This window comes from Mirounga angustirostris, unplaced genomic scaffold (genome assembly GCF_029215605.1).
Source record: "Mirounga angustirostris isolate CCGP_5_RB_7025 unplaced genomic scaffold, mMirAng1.0.hap1 SCAF_9, whole genome shotgun sequence".
In the NCBI taxonomy this organism is placed as follows: Eukaryota; Metazoa; Chordata; class Mammalia; order Carnivora; family Phocidae; genus Mirounga; species Mirounga angustirostris.
In genome coordinates, this window is record NW_026991717.1 from 111,476,727 (window position 1) to 111,495,513 (window position 18,787).

At 44.5% G+C, this 18,787-nt stretch overlaps 2 protein-coding genes across 6 annotated transcripts in view; both read right to left on the reverse strand.

The window, feature by feature from the left end:
• VTI1B (vesicle transport through interaction with t-SNAREs 1B) overlaps positions 1-627 on the reverse strand; it is a 25,020-nt gene extending 24,393 nt beyond the window's left edge. Inside the window, exon 1 of one of the 2 annotated variants that reach the window (XM_045901064.3) lies at positions 492-627. In XM_045901064.3, the coding sequence (XP_045757020.1) occupies positions 492-606 (115 nt within the window). In that variant the 5' untranslated portion in view covers positions 607-627. The remainder of the gene's footprint in view (positions 1-491) is intronic. The other variant, XM_064571214.1, reaches the window with a different exon arrangement.
• RDH11 (retinol dehydrogenase 11) lies at positions 492-18,343 on the reverse strand. 4 transcript variants are annotated; one of them, XM_045901065.3, is made up of 7 exons: positions 18,186-18,343; positions 16,007-16,125; positions 15,499-15,654; positions 14,046-14,150; positions 13,242-13,451; positions 9,959-10,148; positions 492-4,110 (listed from the first exon to the last, which is right to left on the reverse strand). In XM_045901065.3, the coding sequence occupies exons 1-7, from the start codon at positions 18,254-18,256 to the stop codon at positions 4,008-4,010; spliced, it is 954 nt and encodes a 317-aa protein (XP_045757021.1). In that variant the 5' UTR covers positions 18,257-18,343; the 3' UTR covers positions 492-4,007. The 4 variants fall into 4 exon arrangements, with proteins under 4 accessions (XP_045757021.1, XP_064427280.1, XP_064427281.1 ...); XM_064571210.1 differs by having other exon boundaries at positions 18,078-18,214; XM_064571211.1 differs by lacking the exon at positions 18,186-18,343 and adding an exon at positions 16,938-17,277.
• Between the last annotated feature and the right edge of the window lie 444 nt (positions 18,344-18,787).

The window sequence follows — 18,787 nt, forward strand, 5'->3', positions numbered from 1 at the left end:
CTCCCCAAACCTGGTAATTTACCAATCCCAAAGTTGTTTTTCCTTTGGCTTCTTAGCCCTTTTGGTGCTACAAATCCTTTGCCAGTCTGGTAAGAACTATGGACTTCTCTTGAGAATGCTTTTAAATGCATAAAACAAAATATACAGGCAGTTATGAAAAAAGCCAATTTTACTGAAATATAGGGCCTCAGATTTAAGGTCTCCTATGCTCTTCTTGCCACGGTGAAAATGAGACAAGAAATTTTTGACGGCTACAGTAGGATCTAGAGGGAGAACCCCTAGGAGACAACACTCAGAGGTTCATCCCGGAGCACCCTCAAGTGGCAGCAGGGAAATCTGGAGCGCCGAGACCCACCCAACCCTAGGGGGCGTGTCTGAGAACATGCATCGGAGGGGAAGAGGGACCCGGTTCAGGAGAAGGGTGGGGGGTTCTTACTCCCTAGGCACGCGCGGGGCCGAGTTCCCCACGGCTCGTCCCGCCTTCGCCTCACCTGTCCCTGCCATCCCCAGGAGCCGCTCCGGCACCCCTCGCAGGTCTTCATGGAGGCCGCGGAAGATCTCGTGAAGTTTCTCGAAATGCTCTGAGGAGATGGCAGAGGCGGCCATGGCGCCGGCCGTGCTCCAGCAGCGGCCACCGAGATCTGGGGCACCGGTGCCGCTCCTATCCCGGCGGTCAGCCACCCAGCCCCGCAGACATCACGGCGACCGCCGCCACCACCACCCGGGACGAGGCGCTTCCGGGGCCGCGGCGGGGTCCTCCCGAGCCAGAACGCCCAGCCCCTTCATTCCGTCACTGAGGGAGCGCCGGGCGCGGAAGCCTGACGGAAAGTCGGGTGGGCTGCCGGCCCGGGCGATTCCTAAAAGGGTGGCAGCACGCGGAACGAGCGGCAGTCCTGGAGCCCCGGAAATACCCGGTCCAGGGTTGGCGAGAGAGCCACAGCGGAAGGGACTGTGAGGTCCCGCGGGACCGGCAGCCCGCCGACCTGTCCCCCAGGGCCCCACCTCCCGGCGGCGGTGGGAGGGGGGGAAACAGCAGTGCATGCCGGGAGCTGTAGTTCGGCGCGGAAGACGCCGGGACGCCGGAGTCATGTGTCGGCGGGGGCGGTGGTTCTGTCAATGCCACAGCCGCAGTGGGTAGTGCTGACACCCTGTAGTTTGGTGTCAGTAAGCGCCTGGAAGTCATCTTCGATGTCATCGCACTGTATGACCGCTCTGACCTCCTCAGTTCGCGTCCTGACTAAACGTTAGCTTTCAGCCCTCGAAAGATAGCCGGGCCAGGTTCCAGCTTACCCTGGAGCAGTAAAGCACTTTTACTGGGGAAGTCAAGTGACCAGGGTCATATGCTTTCAGAAATGGTCCCCAGTGTGACTCCCAAAATACCCACTCCGCCTCTAGCGTCTGGGCTCGCCTAGTGCATTCATTCACTCAGCAGGTCTTTGTTAATGTTACACGTAGTCATCATGCCGGATATGGGCCTATGTTGGCGAATAAAAGAGCCACCCTGCGCTGGGTTATTTTAAAATGTGGTGAGCAAGGCAGACCCGGCGTCTTCAGGTCTCTTTCCCACTGTGTGTAATGTGTTGACAATTACGAAGTCCTTTTCTGCACTACATGGGGTTTCATGGTTCAGTGGCGGGAAATTCTTATTTTCAACTTATGAAATGATTTTCCTATCGAAGCCTTTTCTGAAATATTTGCTTGGCAGCCCAATATATAAAACTGCCCAAACATATTAAAAGATACATGATTGTTCAGGGGGAAATGATGTGATTTATATCTCCTGGACCTTTATTTTTATTAGACTGATTCATTGACCCCTGATTCAACAAGCGTTGCGCTCCTAATGTTCACTGAGTACAGAGATAGCAAAATCTGAGGTTGTTAGTGGAAGTGTACTGTGATAAGACCCACAGCATTGTTATAGAAGGGGCAGGTACAAAAAGGAGACGTAATAGCCTCGGATGGAAAAAAGGGATCTTTGAACAGCATCATAAAAGACAAGGAGAAAAATGGTGAATCAACAATCACATTATCACACAATTGAAGTTATAACATCTGATTGAGGCTGTACTGTGGCTAGACTCTGGGACAAATTATCCTTAAAAATGAGAAGTGATTGTATAACCATAATAATGAAAAGTGTTTTCTTCTTATAATTAAACTTTCATTTAATTGTTTTCTTCCGTTGACTCTAAACTTTCATTTAATACAGTTTTTATTTTGGTAAATAAAAACATAATAATCCAAAACTTTCTGTTATTGACAGTTCAACATAAATTAAGTAAAATATGAGTTCAATTATGCTACTTAACTATTATTAAAATTTTCCAATTTTTCCATAAAACGACCATTTCTAAATTAGATACCTTAATAGTAAAAACAAGTGCAACAAAAGAATATGCATTTACAAATATGAGAAGACTGTGGTCCTATAACTCTTTCCCCCACCAAAGTGAATATGTAATTGTCAGTCCAAGGTAATCACAAACTATTAGAATAACATACTCCAAACAAGTGATGGGAACATTACTGATTCCTCCAATTTCCTATGTCAGCATTACCTTTGATAAGAGTTCTCCAAATTAAATGTAGGTTTTTAGCAAATAGACATTTTAATCTTGTCAAGATAATGTCAGGAAATGCCCTGAAGATTATTAAATTGACTATAAATTACCAATATCAGTCCTTAGGATAATTTTGCCTTATAAAGAATTGGGTTTTTTGGGGGTCTTTTTCTGCCCCCTTGATTGATTGGTGCTTGTTAAGACAGTGCAGTATCAGCCTTGCTAACTCAGGTGCTCACCTTCAATTCTTCTATAGTTACATATTGCCATCTTTAGCTGTTTTTTGTTTTGTTTTGTTTTTTTAATCCTTAACTGGCCCTTCACTGTATGCATTATCTTCCAGGATTCTTCTCTTTTTTGGGCTTCTTCCCTTCTACTCATGTGCTTCTTGGTGAGTAGTTATCCACATATACACAATCTGTTTCCCTTTGTAGCTCCACTCATTTGTATTAAAGATTGGATCACACTCTTTTCTCCATCTTTGAACACTTACCTGCGCCAGGGTCCAGTTTAATACTGTTCCTTTGTAGCTACTTTGAATTTTGTAAAAATAATCCCAATTGCATAACTACATAAGAACACACACAAAGATATACTCAGTGACAATCACTCGCCTTTCCCTTCTTCTGATTTTCTAAGAGAAACTAAGGCACAAAAAGGCCTCCATGGGTCTGGGGTCAGTAAACTGAAGTCAGGCAGTGATCTATCTTCCTGTACTGCTCCTTTCTTTACCCACTTGCTGGCCTGAGAAACAGTAGGAAAATGACAGTTTAAACTTGATTTTTATTTCTGCTTTCCTCCATATTTCTGCCATCCTCCCAACCCCATGAACTTCCTAGAAAAGGAAGCTCTTCTGTGGTCGACATGTAAAAGTGTCTTAAAGTGGCTTTAGGTTGCTGAAGATAAAGCCCATCCCATAATCCAGATTCAGTTAAGAGCTTCCTGAGAGAATCCAGATGTTGGCATATGAGGGATGAGCCCTGCTCTTAAGCCAAGCCACCGTTGATTCTGGGAGTTCAGCTGGGGCTGCAGTGTGGTTCTCTTGAAATGAAAGTTGGTTGGTGGTTGGGAGGAACTATATTGTGAACAAAGAGGGTAGAAACTAATCCAAACTGCCATAAATTGACACTGCCATAGCTAAGATTCTCCTAGGTAGTAGGTTTCAGAAGGCGAATATGAGTTTGCAGGTCATATGAAGATCTTATCCTATGATACCTCTTGTACGTCTGGCAGTAACAAGAGCAAAATCAATCTGGACTAATGCAACGTGTTTTGATGAATCTAGCAGTTACACTGGGCTTTTATCAGACATCAAGCAGGAAAGGCTGGAAGGTTTGTTTTCTTTGTGCTCAAGGTTTTGGCCGTTATGAAGGAGAATCATTTTGGCAGGGAGTACTGAGTAGTCTGCTGCGGATTTCTCTTGAGTCCACCTGCTACCACCTGTCAGTCCATAGGGATGCCCAGCAGGTCACAGCTGACGTCCCATAGCCGCCTTGCTGTTGTCTCATTCCGAGCCTGGGCAGAGACCCATGCCACCCTGCAGTCACTAGAAGGGAAAGAGAGAGGCTTAAAACACAGAGGTTTATGAGTGGAATCTATTCTCTGCCTGGAACAAGGAATGTGACAGAAAAACAACGTAGGGATGACATGTCCTCTATGCACTTCATAGGGCCAGCCTTTATCTCTTCATTCTCCAATCCTTACCCCAGAGAAAATGTATTTACCATTTAGATCTCCTCACTATACTCCCTCTGACCAGAATGTCTGATATATAATACATAGCAATCAGTCTTTATATTCCCCTTTGTATGTATATATTTAACTATAGTATCAGTGCCCGCCTGACACCTGTGTATGTCCAGCCTGTTCACACAGGACCTTGTACAGTGTCATGCTGCTGAGATTACATTGGTTACAGGTGCTTGGAGTGGTAAAAACAAACAAAACCACCCCCAAAACTTACTATTTCAGGTCTACCTGCAATTATAACTTTTTGTTTTTTAATTCTTTTTAAGATTTATTTATTTTTGAGAGAGAAAGAGTGCACACCAGGGGAGAGGCAGAGGGAGAGGGAGAGAGAGAATCGCAAGCAGACTCCCCACTGAGCGTGAAGCCTGATGTGGGGCTCAAACTCATGACCCTGAGATCACGACCTGAGCCGAAACCGAGTTGGACACTTAACCAACTGCACCACCCAGGCACCCCCAAATTATAACTGTTTTTAAACTCAAATAAGAAAGCCAGCTTCATAAACAATGAAGGAAAAGATGATAGCATAAAAGAAATGTAACAATAAGGTACTGTATGTTTCATACACCTTCCCTTCATTGCTGTAATCCCAATTATTTTAGTCCCCATTAAATGCAGGAGGGGTATTCAAACACTGCACTGCCCAGAAAATTTTATCATTTTTGAATTAGCTGCATCTAGTACACAGCAGGTATTCAATAAAGGGTTTTTTGAAAAGTGATTGAGTAAACCGATTGCAATCTTTTAAGGCACGTAAGAAGCAATTTAAAAAGTTATATACTATTTCAAGAGAACTGCTTCCAGGACATTCTAAGCAAATTCTGAAGGTGGAAAGGAAAGTTGGCAAGTCTGAAATAAGCACATGAAGCAAACCCTAACACTACATCCATAAAGATGCTGCTAATCAAAGAGCAGGTTATGGACTAGCAGGAGCATCATCTGGGAGTTTGTTAGAAATGCCAATTCTGGGGTGATTGGGTGGCTCAGTCATTAAGTGTCTGCCTTTGGCTCAGGTCATGATCCTGGGGTCCTGGGATCGAGCCCCGCATCGGGCTCCCTGCTCCGCGGGAAGCCTGCTTCTCCCTCTCCTACTCCCCCTGCTTGTGTTCTCTCTCTCGCTGTGTCTCTCTCTGTCAAATAAATAAATAAAATCTTTAAAGAAAAAATAAATAAATGCCAATTCTCAGGCCCCATCTGAACCTGCTGAATCAGAATCTCTAGGGTAGAGGTCCAGGAATATGTCTTCAACCACTTCCTCAGATGGTTCTAAAATGCACCAAAGTTTGAGAAACACCACTTAAAGATATCTTTGCAATTACAAAACAAGACTGGTAAGTATAGTACTTCTGTTTAAGGGAACTTACCAGCATGAGCAGCACAACCTGCCACTGCTGAGTAAAAAGACCATCACTGAGAACCAAAGGCTCCGTAAGACTCTAGAAATGAGTTGGCCTCTGTAAGCCTCTGTAGCCTTTACAGCATTATGCCTTATGTTCTTCGCAAGATTACGATGAATAGCAAATGACACAATGGACATGAAAGTGCCTTGCATCATAAGCTATGACATGGTGTAAAATGTATTCGAATACCACAGTAAAAGCTACTTACATGTGGTTATGGCATCAGCAGTCATGGTGCTGATAGTCCCAGTTGGATTTTGGGAAGTATCAACCAGTATACATAAAAAGACCAATTTCAAAACTTACTACAAAGCCATAGTAATCAAGACACCGTGCTACTGGCATAAGGATAGACATATAAATGCATAGAACAGAACTAAAAGTGTAGAGGTACCCTTACCTTTATGGTCAATTGATTTTTGATAAATCTGTTACGGACTGAATCACGTTCCCCAAAGTCCGTATGTTGAATCTATAATGTGACTATAGTTGGAGATCAGGCTTTTAAGGAGATAATTAAGGTTAAGTAAGGTCATAAAGGTAGGGCCCTAATTCAATAGGTCTAGTGTCCTTATAAGAAGAGAAGACACCAGGAGTGTGCCCACATAGAGGAAAACCCATCTGAGGACACAGCAAGAAGGCAGCCCTCTATAAGCCAAGACAGAGGCCTCATCAGAAACCAACCCTGCTGGCACCTTGATCTTAACTCCCATTCTCCAGAACTGAGAAAATTAATTTCTGGTATTCTGTTTTGGCAGCCTAAGGAATTTTTTTTTTTTTTTTAAGTAGGCTCCATGCCCAGCATGGAGCCCAATGTGGGGCTTGAACTCACAGCCCTGAGATCAAGACCTGAGCCAAGATCAAGAGTTGGACACTCAACTGAGCCACCCAGGTGCCCCAGCCCAAGGAATTTTAATATAGCTACCAAGAAAATTCAATGGAAAGAATAATTTTTTCAACAAACAGTTCTGGGACAACTGGATATCCACATGCAAAAAGGAAGAGGTACCCCTACCTCATGCCATATATAAAAATTAATTCAAAATGAATCATAGACCAAAATGTAATGTTCAAATTATAAAATTGTTAGAAGAAAACACAGTAGTAAATCTTCGTGACCTTCGGTTAGGCAATGGTTTCTTAGATATGACACCAAAAGCACAGTGACAAAAGAAAAAATTGGTAAGTTAGACTTCATCAAAACTTCTCTGCTTCAAAAGACACCATAAAGAAAATGAAAAGACAAGCCGAAGAATGGGAGAAAATATTTGTAAATCACACATCTGATAAGGGACTTGATCCAGACTATCTAAAGAACTGTTACAATTAAACAACAAAAAGACAATGATCCATTTTAAAAATGGGCAAAGGATTTGAATAGACATTTCTCCAACAAAGATAAACAAATGGACAATAAGTGCATGAAAAGATGCTTAACATCATTAGCAAGAAAATGCAAATGAAAACCATAATGAGAAAAACTAGAAAAACGTAAGCAGAAAAATTACTTCATGCTTACCAGGATGGCTAAAATCAAAAGGACAGACAATAAGAAGTGTAAGCAAGGGCGTGGAGAGATTGGGACCCTTGTCTACCACTGGTGGCAACATGAAATGGTGCAGCCACTTGGGAAAACAGTCTGACAATTCCTCAACAGTTAAACACGGAGCTGACATATAACCCATATTTCAGTGGGATTCCATTTCTAGGTATATAAACCAAGAGAAATCTCCATATAAAAATCTGTACATGAATATCACAGCATCATATCACCAAAAAGTGATAACTCAAATGCCCATCAACTGATGAATGCATAAATAAAATGTGGTATACCCATAAGATGAAGTAGTATTTGGCAATTAAAAGGAATAACTTACTGATACAGGCTCTGGCATGGATGACAGTGAACACATTATGCTAAGTAAACAAGAAGCCAGTCACAAAAGGCCACATATTGTATGATTCCATTGATAGGAAATGCCCAGTACAGACAGATCCATAGAGACAAAAAGTAGGTTTGTGGTTTCAGTCAGGAATAATAAGCAGCACAAGGTTTCTAATGCTTCAGTCAAGACAGACTTATGCTCATTTCCTGATAGTGGTCAACATAGCTGATGTTGGATCTTCAAAATGCTTAAAATTAAGAATCCATGGCACTGGAAAGGCCCTTCAAAAGTCAATTAAATAATTACTATGTCATGGATTTGAAGCTGACTTTCCTTTTTTTTTTAAGATTGATTGATTGATTGATTGACTGATTGATTTGACAGAGAGAGAGAGACACAGTGAGAGAGGGAACACAAGCAGGGGGAGCAGGAGAGGGAGAAGCAGCCTTCCCACCGAGCAGGGAGCCCGAAGCGGAGCTCGATCCCAGGACCCTGGATCATGACCTGAGCCCAAGGCAGACGCTTAACGACTGAGCCACCCAGGTGCCCCGAGGCTGACTTTCTTTAAACTACTAGTCAAAACCTTAAAATCTCCAGGGAAGAAGAATCCAGTCACCCATGGAAAATCATTCTAGTACATAAAACTATGTAAACTTATCTTCCTGGATTTCAGACCTACATTTCCAACTCCCTGCTATACACTTCTACTCACATGGAGTCTTAGGGATAACACACTCAACATGGACAGAACCAGGTTTATTACACAGTGGGCACCTGATCCATTCCACATTTTTTTAAGGGGAGGAAGGGGCAGAGGGAGGGGGGGAAAGAGAGAGTCTCAAGCAGTGTCCACACCCAGTGTAGAGCCCAATCCAGGGCTCAATCTCACAACCCTGGGATTAAGACTGAGCTGAGATCAAGAGTCAGATGCTTAACCGACTGAGTCACCCGGGTGCCTCCATTCCACATTCTTTTGGCAACAGCAACCTGATCCCTTTCTGAGGAATTACCTCTTTCCCACACTTTGAAGACCCCATTAATCAAGTGTCTGTCTTCCCCTAACCAAGGGAGTGAGGATGAGAGGATGGAAAATCTAGTGCTTCCTTGCTAGAGGGCGAATGGTGAGCAACAAAACAAAGACTGAAGACAGTTGTCGGATACTCATTCCAGCAGCAGCTGACTGGCCACTCTGTCTGTTCTAAGCCTGGCTCTTCAGTCTTCTCTTTGATTTTTAGAAGAATTCCCCCATATTTTCATAAATTCCCTTCTTGCTTAAGTTAGCATGAGTCTGTTTCCCTGCTTTGGAATCAAAGAACCCTAAGCTATACACATGATTTTTCCATGTCTGCTGTCTCAGTTAATGTCATAATCAATCTCCTCGTAAGTCAGGCTTGACCCCAGGTCACTAACTCCTCCCAGACCCCTCATTCATTTAGTCATCAAGCTGTAACAATTCTGCCTCTTCAGGACCTCTCTCACTTAACCCTTCTTTGTATTCCAACTGTCATTACCCTAAATCAGGAACTCATTCTCTCTCGCTTGGGTTATTTATTTGTTCATCAAACCAAGTCACCAGGGATGTTTCTCTGAAGCACAGAGCAGATTATTTCTCTCTCTACTGGAACAACTTCTGTGGCTCCTCACAAGCCTGGAGTTATGGGCCTTTCATGATCTGTCTACCTTTCTTTCCAATTTTAATTTATTTACAGCCCTTTCTCTAAAATTTCAAGTTATTTACACATAATCTTGAAGGTGGGGGGTAAAAACATGCTAACATTTCAATATTATGTGATGTCTGAGATTTGCTTCAGAATAATAGGAGAGGGAAAAAAAATATGGGTGCATGGGGATGGCTTGATGGTTGCTGAGGCTTTATTATGGGCATATGGGGGTTCAACATGTTATTTTATCTATTAATGTACATATTCAAAGTTCTCTACAATAAACAATTTTAAAAGTCTTCACCTATTCACGAAGGGAGTCAATCGATACTATTTTAGTCCCGAAGACAATAGAGAAATACAGATTCAAATTATTTTTTCATGTAAAAAACAAAAAAACAAAAAAAACAAGAGTTCAAAAGGGAACAAAGAAAACTAGATGGACATAACAAAAGGTAGGAAGAAAAGAAACAACCAGAAAGCATAATAAAAGATAGCCATGGAGAAAATCAAACCTCGCAGTACCATGAAAAATGCGAGTGAGTCAACCCCCTTATTACAAGGTAAAAACACTAGTCAAAAGACAAAAGCTAGGTCACGCAATGTACTTTGTAAGAGGAGTATAATATACCAGACAAATCCAGATTATTTCCTTTGAGCCATAAAAACCCCATCTTCAAAACCAGATGCATTCGTACCTGAAATGATGCCCACTGAGAATCTCAAGACCTTCGGTGAGGGCACAATACAGGCTGGTCTGCGCTCCCTGCTGAGGGGTCTTGATGAAGAAGGAGAAAAGCCACCACATCCATTTCATGAAGGATGAGTGCCGAACCAGTTCAGAGTTGACTGTGCCCGGATGGACAGAATATGTCGTAACGCCAGAGCCTAATTGGGGGTGCCCCATAGGGAAAGGAAGGCAGGACTTAATGTTGCTGGATAGCCAAGGAGAGCAGGGGACATGAATAAACATCCCACCCCAGGAAGACCCCCTTCCCACAACACTCCTCACAGTAATTTACACCTCCCCATTTCATAGGTTAGGATTAAAGCTCAAAGAGGTTATTAACTGCTTGGAGGGGCGCCTGGGTGGCTCAGTCATTGAGCGTCTGCCTTCGGCTCAGGTCATGATCCCAGGGTCCTAGGATCGAGCCCCACATGGGGCTCCCTGCTCAGCAGGAAGCCTGCTTCTCCCTCTCCCACTCCCCCTGCTTGTGTTCCCTCTCTCGCTGTGTCTCTCTCTGTCAAATAAATAAATAAAATCTTCAAAAAAAAAAACCTGTTTGGAAACAGTAGAGCCGGGACTCAACCTCTCAGCAGCACTTAACTCTAGGGACCACTCCTTCCTCAAAGCTGCCTTTTTATTGGCTTCCATGACCCCACACTCCTGGTTTTCCAAACCTTTCTTGCCGCTTCCTCTCAGTTTCGTGGACCAGTCCCTCATCTTCTACCCAAACTTCAAATGCTGGCGTTCCCACGGCTTGCTAAACTCCCTCTCTGTAACTATATGGCATGCACATTTTTATACACATTGTACTCCTTGGAACTCTTGGCTGACTCTGAGTGGCTAAGGGCACAGACTCTGTGGTCAGACTGCCCACTTTCAAATCCTAGCTATACCACTCACAAGCCCTGTGACCCTGGGCAAGCTCGATGCTGTGACTCAGTTTCCTCTTAAAATGGGGATAATCCTAATACCTGCACCTCACAAGGTGGTTCTGAGGATTAAATGAGTTCATATGTACGAGAGCCTCGATAGTCTCTGGTACATGGTAAGTGCTAAATGACACTATGACACTCTGCATATGCTAGGTCAGGTCCCCGGTTCTTTACTAGAACCTTGGGGCCAGAGAGGTTTCCAAATTTTTACTGATTTTAGAAAGATAATATGACACAACATATATAAACTGATTATTACCTAATCTCCCTAGTACAAGGGAGGTTTTGCTGCCAAATGAGCTTTGGTGTCAAGGTTCTGAAAAAATTGAATTTTCAGGTCTTTGTAGATTTCATGATTGCAGATAAAGGACAATGGACATATATTATTTCCAACTTGGCATCTACTCTATTTTTTTTTAAGATTTTATTTATTTATTTGAGAGAGAGTGAGCAAGAGAGAGAGAGCGCGCACTTGCACACAAGCAAGGCGGGGGGAGGGGGGACGGGTAGAGGGAGATGGAGAAGCAGACTCCCTGCTGAGCAGGGAGCCCAACATGGGGCTTGATCCCAGGACCCTAGGATCATGACCTGAACAGAAGGCAGACGCTTAACCGACTGAGCCACCCAGGTGTCCCTTGACATCTACTCTAGATGACCCGTAGTAATGCTGACACAGAGGTCCAAAACTAACTTCACACTTTCAAGGCCAAACCTGGATCTTGCAGTGTTCCCTAACTCCCAATCAGGCAGGCACACAGAGCAGTACTTGACAATTCCTCACCTTACCATGCATATCCATCAACAAGCCCTGGGGGTTTCTCATCCTAAATATCTCTTAGAAGTGTCCACTACCCTCCATCTCCACCACTCTAGTCCAGGCCACCCTCATTTCTCACCTAGACTACAGAAATCACCTGCTGCACACACTCCTGCCCCCATTTTAAAAAGGCTTTCATTTTAATGGTTCTCCACTGCTCTTCCACTAAAATCCTTACCATAGCCTCTAAGGGTTTTGCCTCTGTCTACCTCACCGTCTCAGCTCAGACCTCTATTCCTCTTGCTTTCTACATTTTAATCATAGCAGCCTCTCAATTACTCAAACCGAGCCCAGACCTTTGTGCATTCTCTTCCGTCTGCCTGGAATGTTCCTTAACATCCTCAGATGCCTCATCCCACCCACTCTGTAACCCATTTAATTTCCATGTAGTTTGATGATCCTGTTCCAATGGTGGGGCTCCTATGTCTGATTCCTTGAGCCAAAATTCTGCCTGCCTCAACTGCTAAGCAACTCCAGTTGTCCACCCTGGATTACCCCTCTTTTTATCGAAAAATCAGAGTAGAGAGTGCTAAGGACCTCTGTGTATTTGTGATTGGAGACTCCCCTCTTCGAGCATACATTTCTCACTTATTTAACCTTTTGCTGTTAGGGAGACACTCTCCCTCCCCACCACCACCACCATAGTCCCAGTGCCTGCTTTATCCTAATGGTTGTATCTAGTGCCAGTTCAGGTCCCTCCCCCCACTTTTTTTTTAAAGATTTTATTTAGAGGTGCCTGGGTGGCTCAGTCGTTAAGTATCTGCCTTCAGTTCAGATCATGATCCCAGGGTCCTGGGATCGATCCCCGCATCAGGCTCCCTGCTCTGCAGGAAGCCTGCTTCTCCCGCTCCCACTCCCCCTGCTTGTGTTCCCTCTCTCGCTGTGTTTCTCTCTGTCAAATAAATTTAAAAATCTTAAAAAAAAAAAAAGGATTTTATTTATTTGAGAGAGAGAGAGCACATGCACAAAAGGGACAGAGGGAGAGGGATGGAGAGAATCTCAGACAGAATCTCTGCGCTGGGCCCACAGCCTGAACTTGGGCTTGATCTCACAACCCTGAGACCATGACCTGAGCAGAAACCAAGAGCCAGACGCTTAACCGACTGAGCCACCCAGGCACCCCCAGGTCCTTCCCTTCTAGCTAGTCTCACTATGAGTAAAAAACCTTGCTTGTTCATGAGGCCTGGTTTAATGAGGATAATAACCTATAAAGTAGTCCCATTTTACTTATGAGGAAATAAGTCTGAAAAGTTAAGTATCTTGCTGCAGGTCACACAGCTAGTAAGTGCTAAAGCCAAGCCTTATGACTCAAAGTCAGAATGTCCCCATCTCCTGCCAGCCACGTCCAATATTCAGCTGTGGAATATTTACTAAAATAATACCCAGTTATAGTCATGGCAGCAGGTTTGTCCAGGGAATGGGCTCCAGAAAACAGTATGTATTCCTGTGGCTTTTCGCTACTTCCCATTGACTCATATCTCTATACTTACTTCTTCTAAGCCTACCTTTGAGCCTCCGAGCCAGTTCCTGGGTGAAGAGAATGTTGGCTAACTTGCTGTGACAGTAGGCCAGACCTGCATTGTAGAATTTCTCACCCTGTAGGTTATGGAAGTGGATCCTTCCCAGGTGATGTGCTAGAGAAGACACATTCACTACCCTTGATGGGGCTGATTCCTTCAGTTTGTCTAGCAGCAGATGGGTCAGGAGAAAGTGACCTGTGAGAAAAACTAGAATTAACAGAGTTCAGGGCCAATGCCAGGATGAAGGGAGTCATGGTGAGCCCTGCAGAGAACTCAGGAACAAGGCTGTTTGCCTCATTAATTCATTATCAACTACAGAACAAGCTCAGGGAGGGTTTGGGGAAATAGGACAGCCATCCTTCCATGAGGGAGGTCTGGATCATGTGACTATGAAGTCTTGTCTCCTTCCAACTTTGATTAATATCACTCTTTAAGAACAGGCAGCCTTGTGCTCGCTTCGGCAGCACATATACTAAAATTGGAAAGAACAGGCAGCCTTTACCTGATGCTGGTCATGAGGATCACCACAAAGAAAGCACCACAGTCCCCAGTCCAATTAGGCTGTTAAAAAATGCCCCAAGGTAAACTGAATCTGGATTGCAAATTAAAAAGCAGGTGGAAGCTTGAGCGGGCCTAAGTTTATCTCTGAGCTTTCAGGCAGGACCATAGTATTTACTATTCACTTATGGTCTATTAGGGCCCAGAGGCGGCTGGCTCAGTCTGACCCCTGAGTTTTCCAAGGAGAATTTTAGGCTTCCTCTAGCTTGGGGATGAGACCAAATTTCTTACCCAAGTGGTTGACTCCCATGTGCATCTCAAAGCCATCTGCTGTCTTAGAGTAGGGACACATCATCACTCCTGCATTGTTGATCAGAATGTGAAGATGCTTCTCCTCTGCAGGGAAGAGATGTGGTGTGGAAGCACCCAGCCACAGCAGTTATATCTGAGAAAACTGCCTTACACCCAGGCTTTGAAAATGGGGATGCAGGACTTTAATCTTTCCTCCATTTCCCCTTCATATGTATTTTGTATTGTTTTTCATTGTCTAAGACTTTAGTTGAATCCTACATACTTACTACAGAGCAAAATTCCATCTTATACAACCAAATGGCCTTTCCGATCTTTCCAATTAAGGAGCTACTCACTCACTGCTTTTGGGAAAATGTTCTGCTCACCTCTCCCAATAGAAAGACTTCCTGAGCTGAATCAGAAGATTCCAAAGCAAGAGCAAAGAGGCTGTTCTGTATGCACCCCTTGCCACTGGAGAACTCCAAAAGGTGCCAAAAGAAATACTGGTTTCACCTCTTTGTTGCATTTGACAACTCTTTCTCGTGATTTTTTCATGTGATTTGTAATTTCTAACTATGAGCTCATATCTGTAGAAGGTGTTTACCTATGGAGGCCAAGATCCCTGTGTTATGAGGGGATATGCCTACGGAATACTCTCGGGTTTGATTTTGATGTGACGCCACAGGGTTTTATGTTAACTTCTCAGCTCAAGATTCTTACACCATTTGGTGATGTAATAAATTCTCTCCCACAGAGGATGCCAACTTGAGGTTCTAATAACTTGCAGATGACTCTCTAGCCATCTAAAGAGAAGATAAGCTTCTCTGCCATGTCTTGGAGCTGGTGGCCTATGTTTTTTTTTAAACCCCTGTACCATGGACCAGGTGACTTTTTGTGACTCCCAACCTTATGTGGAGGCCTAAGATACAGCTCCCTCCTCTCAGGGCCTGAGGCCTCATCTTCTGCCCGTGTGAGTATTTAGACTCCAGACCCTAAAGCTCATATTGAGTTCTGATACTCCCGTGAGGTTTTTGGTTTTAGTTCTTATGCACTGCTATGACTTTAAACTCATTTTTTGTTGCTGCTTCTTGAGGATTCCCCTTTGTTACGAAGGAGTTCTGCTACGAATGAAAGTTGTTTATTTTAATTTATCTAGTATTTCTTTAATTTTTTTTTAAGATTTTATTTATTTATTCATGAGAGACAGAGAGACAGAGAGGCAGAGGCAGAGGGAGAAGCAGGCTCCCCGCGGAGCAGGGAGCCCAATGCAGGGCTCGATCCCAGGACTCTGGGATCATGATCTGAGCTAAAGGCAGATGCTTAACCGACTGAGCCACCAAGGTGCCCTATCTAGTATTTCTATGTATTAAAGAGGGAGAAGGATCTTTTCCTTTAACTAAATCTGCCATGTTAATTGCAAGACCAACAACATAATCTCCAGTTCTATACTTACCTGCTAAAAAGTCTTTAGCAAAGGCTCGAATAGATTTTGTATCAGCCAAATCCAGTTTCCGCACTAACACCTGTTGGTTCCCAGTCACAATTTGGATCTCTCTGGCCACCAATTCCCCCTTTTGTACATCCCGGCACGCTAAATACACGCGGGCTCCTATCAACCAATATATAAAAGAGACACACTGTCAGCTCTGCTTTTGAGTGGACACTATAGACCCACAGACTTATAAATGTTATTTTCTACTGTTGTTTTTTTTTTTTTAAATGGGAATTTTACCCCTACTTCATGACAGGGGTATTTGATGAACAAATCAAAAAAGAAAAATAAATCAATAATATTAAGTGTCCATTATATGTAGAGCATTAATACTAGGTTTAGACCAGTGAATCTGTGGGACACTTGGAAAGTTCTTGAATTCCAAGATTGGGAGGAAATAATGAGCATGGTCATCCTTGTGAGGGATAAAATGGCAGGAGTAGGAAGGAATCAGAAGCAGTAAGCTTGCCTCTTTGAGCCAGTTCTTTGGCTGTCTCCTTTCCAATGCCCGTGTTGGCTCCAGTGACCACAGCGACCTTCCCAGGAAGTTGGACGGCTGATGTACACACCCCACTGGACAGCATTTTCCTGTAGGGAGAAGGAGAGCTCATCAGTTCTTCATTTTCCTTGTCTCAGAGGTTCCTGTAACTACCATGTCTTCCGATCCCAAGGCTAAAGTTTGCTTTGGTTCTTTCTAGTGCTGTCTTTTTATAGATTTAAGGAAGATTGAAGAAAAATTTTCTGCTCTTGCTCAAGATTTTTTTTTTGCTCAAAAAATTTCTGCTCTTGCTGGAGAACAAAAGCGATTCTATTATAAGGGCAAACCTTAGCGCTGCCCCCTGCAGTACAAGAACTGGATAAATATGTGATTATCCAGGCACCTGGCTTCAGTTTGAGTTCTTTGACAGGCTTAGGGAATCATAAGACTCAGCCTAGAAGAAGCAAGAACTGGTCCACTTATGTCAATCTGTCCACAACTGGCACTTTATGGTCTTGATATGCAGCTAATCCAACACAAAAAGTTAAAATTATGGAAGCTTGTTTGCTGGCGTAAAGCAAACAGAAACACGCGCACACAATCAAAAGTAAGACAAAGAAAAGACGTAAATCGGTATAAAGGGGAGCTGGGTTTCAAGTCCTGGTTTAATTAGTGTCCTTGTTCCTAAGCACTGTACTACCTTTCTTTTCCAAAGAAATGAATGCACAAACAGGGATTGTTCTTTTTTCTTCTCCACAAATTTCAAGACTCAAGTTAAAAGAATCTCTTGACCAGGAGATGCCCTTTTAAAGAGCATTTCAGCCTTTTTTATTGAACCTGGAGTTGCAAGGCACACACTCCTAGCCACTAAAGTTATCTGCTTAGTGCACACAGGTCAATAAGGAAGCAAACTGGTGCTCACCAAAAGATATCCTCCTCCTCAGAGAACAAGCCTCCCTGCTCAGTTTTTCACATCCTTTCAGTTTTAGCTCCAGGAGCAACAACATATCAGGACCTCTACCGAGTTCTTTCTTCTCCTTACCAACAGGACTGAAAGAGAATCAGCTGAAAAGTCCAGTCTAGGCTAGCTCCCATGACCTAGCCAGGTGGTTGGGGATATGACCCTTGCAGTAAAATCTTCCTCGGAAAAACCTCGCAGAGGTGTGAGCCCTATTTTCAGGGCAGGCCCAACTTTTCATTGGAATTCTCTTTGGGTAAAAGGATCTTGAGGTGGAAAGAGAAAAAGCGTTCTCATCTGAGTGGGAGCACTAGGTGGTCAGAAGGGAGGAAAAATAAAACTAGAAGAGGAGCACGAGGGTGGATGGTGACCACGCTCCCGCCCCAGCCCCGGGGGAAGGACTCTGTCTCTACAGTCTCTGGTTCACCGTCACCACGGGTGATATACTCAGAACCAATCAGCAGGCGCCCGTTGTGCAGCTCTCCGCCGATTCTCTGCGGCACTCAGCCAGCCATTGGCTGATCTGTCACCAGGTCAAGAGCCCACTACCCTTCATCTTCTCTGCGTCACCCCCAAACCCTGGGCATGATTCAGGTCCCCAGATACTCCTGCTCTGACGGCAGGATACGGCTCATGATGAAACCCTTTCATTTCTTTCCTCTACAACATCCGCCCAGAAAAAAAGGCGAATCTAACTGCAACAAGAGAGCAAGCAACGGGTCTGCAGATAGCACGATTCCCATCGACGGACAGTTTCTGAGAGCAAAAGGTCGAATCGCTCCATTGTACTTCAAAGGCTGGAAGCAAGAAACTAGACAGGGCTGGTTCAAGGGATGGGAGCTAAGGGGAAAACAGTCTTAAGGTCCACACCCCATTTCAGGGTCTAAAATCTCCCAATGCTGGAAACGTAAGTATCTGAGGTAGCCTTGCACTCGGGGTTCTCTGGAGCAGAAAGCAAGGGCTTCTGAGACGAAAAAAGGGATCGGGAGAAACAGAGTGAGCATTTCAGCCCCTTCCCACCGCCCGGGGTCTCTCGCTCTCGTCCCCCCGCATCCAGGAGAGCTGGACCTCCTCCGACCAACCGAACTCCCGGCCTCGACCTACTTGGAGTCCCCCAGGGATTTTCCTTTTCCTTCTTTTGGAAACAGAGCTTCGGTGAGGATTAACGTCCTCCTGAATTCTTCTCAAAGAAGGCAATACATTTGCACAGACCTGATTTGGGGTGCAGCGATGTACAGGAAAAGGGGGAGGAGCAGGAGCAGGAGCAGGAGGATCCCGATCATCTTGTGGGATGGCTGCTGTGGCCGTAGGTAAGAGCTGAGCGAGATGCCCCAGCTGTGCTCGCGGACCGTGCTGCTCCTCCCAGGCACGCCCTAATCTTAGTACGACAGCCCGGGGAGCAAAGCCGTCTGGGAAATGTAGTCCACAGCTTGGGCATGAGGGCGCTGCCTCCCGCGCTGCTCAGACAAGTTGACCCTTGCGCAAGTTAACGCAACAAATCCCCAGCCATCTAGGCTCTACCAGGGCTTCTAGGATCGTCCAACTCTCCCACAGCCCTCTGGCCGCCAGGGTTGTCGTGAACCCTCCCCAGTCCTCTAGCTCCCGGTGCCCAAGTCCAGATCTTGGTTAAGTTTTCCCCAATCATGGTGAAGCAGTTACCGCACTGTTTCTCCTGGAGATCAAAGATTGGCGTCTGGGGAGTGTTCCGAGGCTGATTACACAGGAGAGGAGCGGTTGGAGTCTGACAGTTGGGAAGGAAGAGGGTAGGTGGGAATCCTTCCTCCTTAAGGATTCCTTCATCCAGGGGACTGTAA

Coding starts and splice junctions, on each gene's coding strand:
- RDH11 (XM_045901065.3), bottom strand. CDS start 18,256: ATGATCGGGATCCTCCTGCTCCTGCTCCTGCTCCTCCCCCTTTTCCTG. Junction 16,126..18,185: donor ATCGCTGCACCCCAAATCAG/GTCTGTGCAAAT, acceptor TTCTCCCTACAG/GAAAATGCTGTCCAGTGGGG. Junction 14,151..15,498: donor TGCTAAAGACTTTTTAGCAG/GTAAGTATAGAA, acceptor TCTTCCCTGCAG/AGGAGAAGCATCTTCACATT.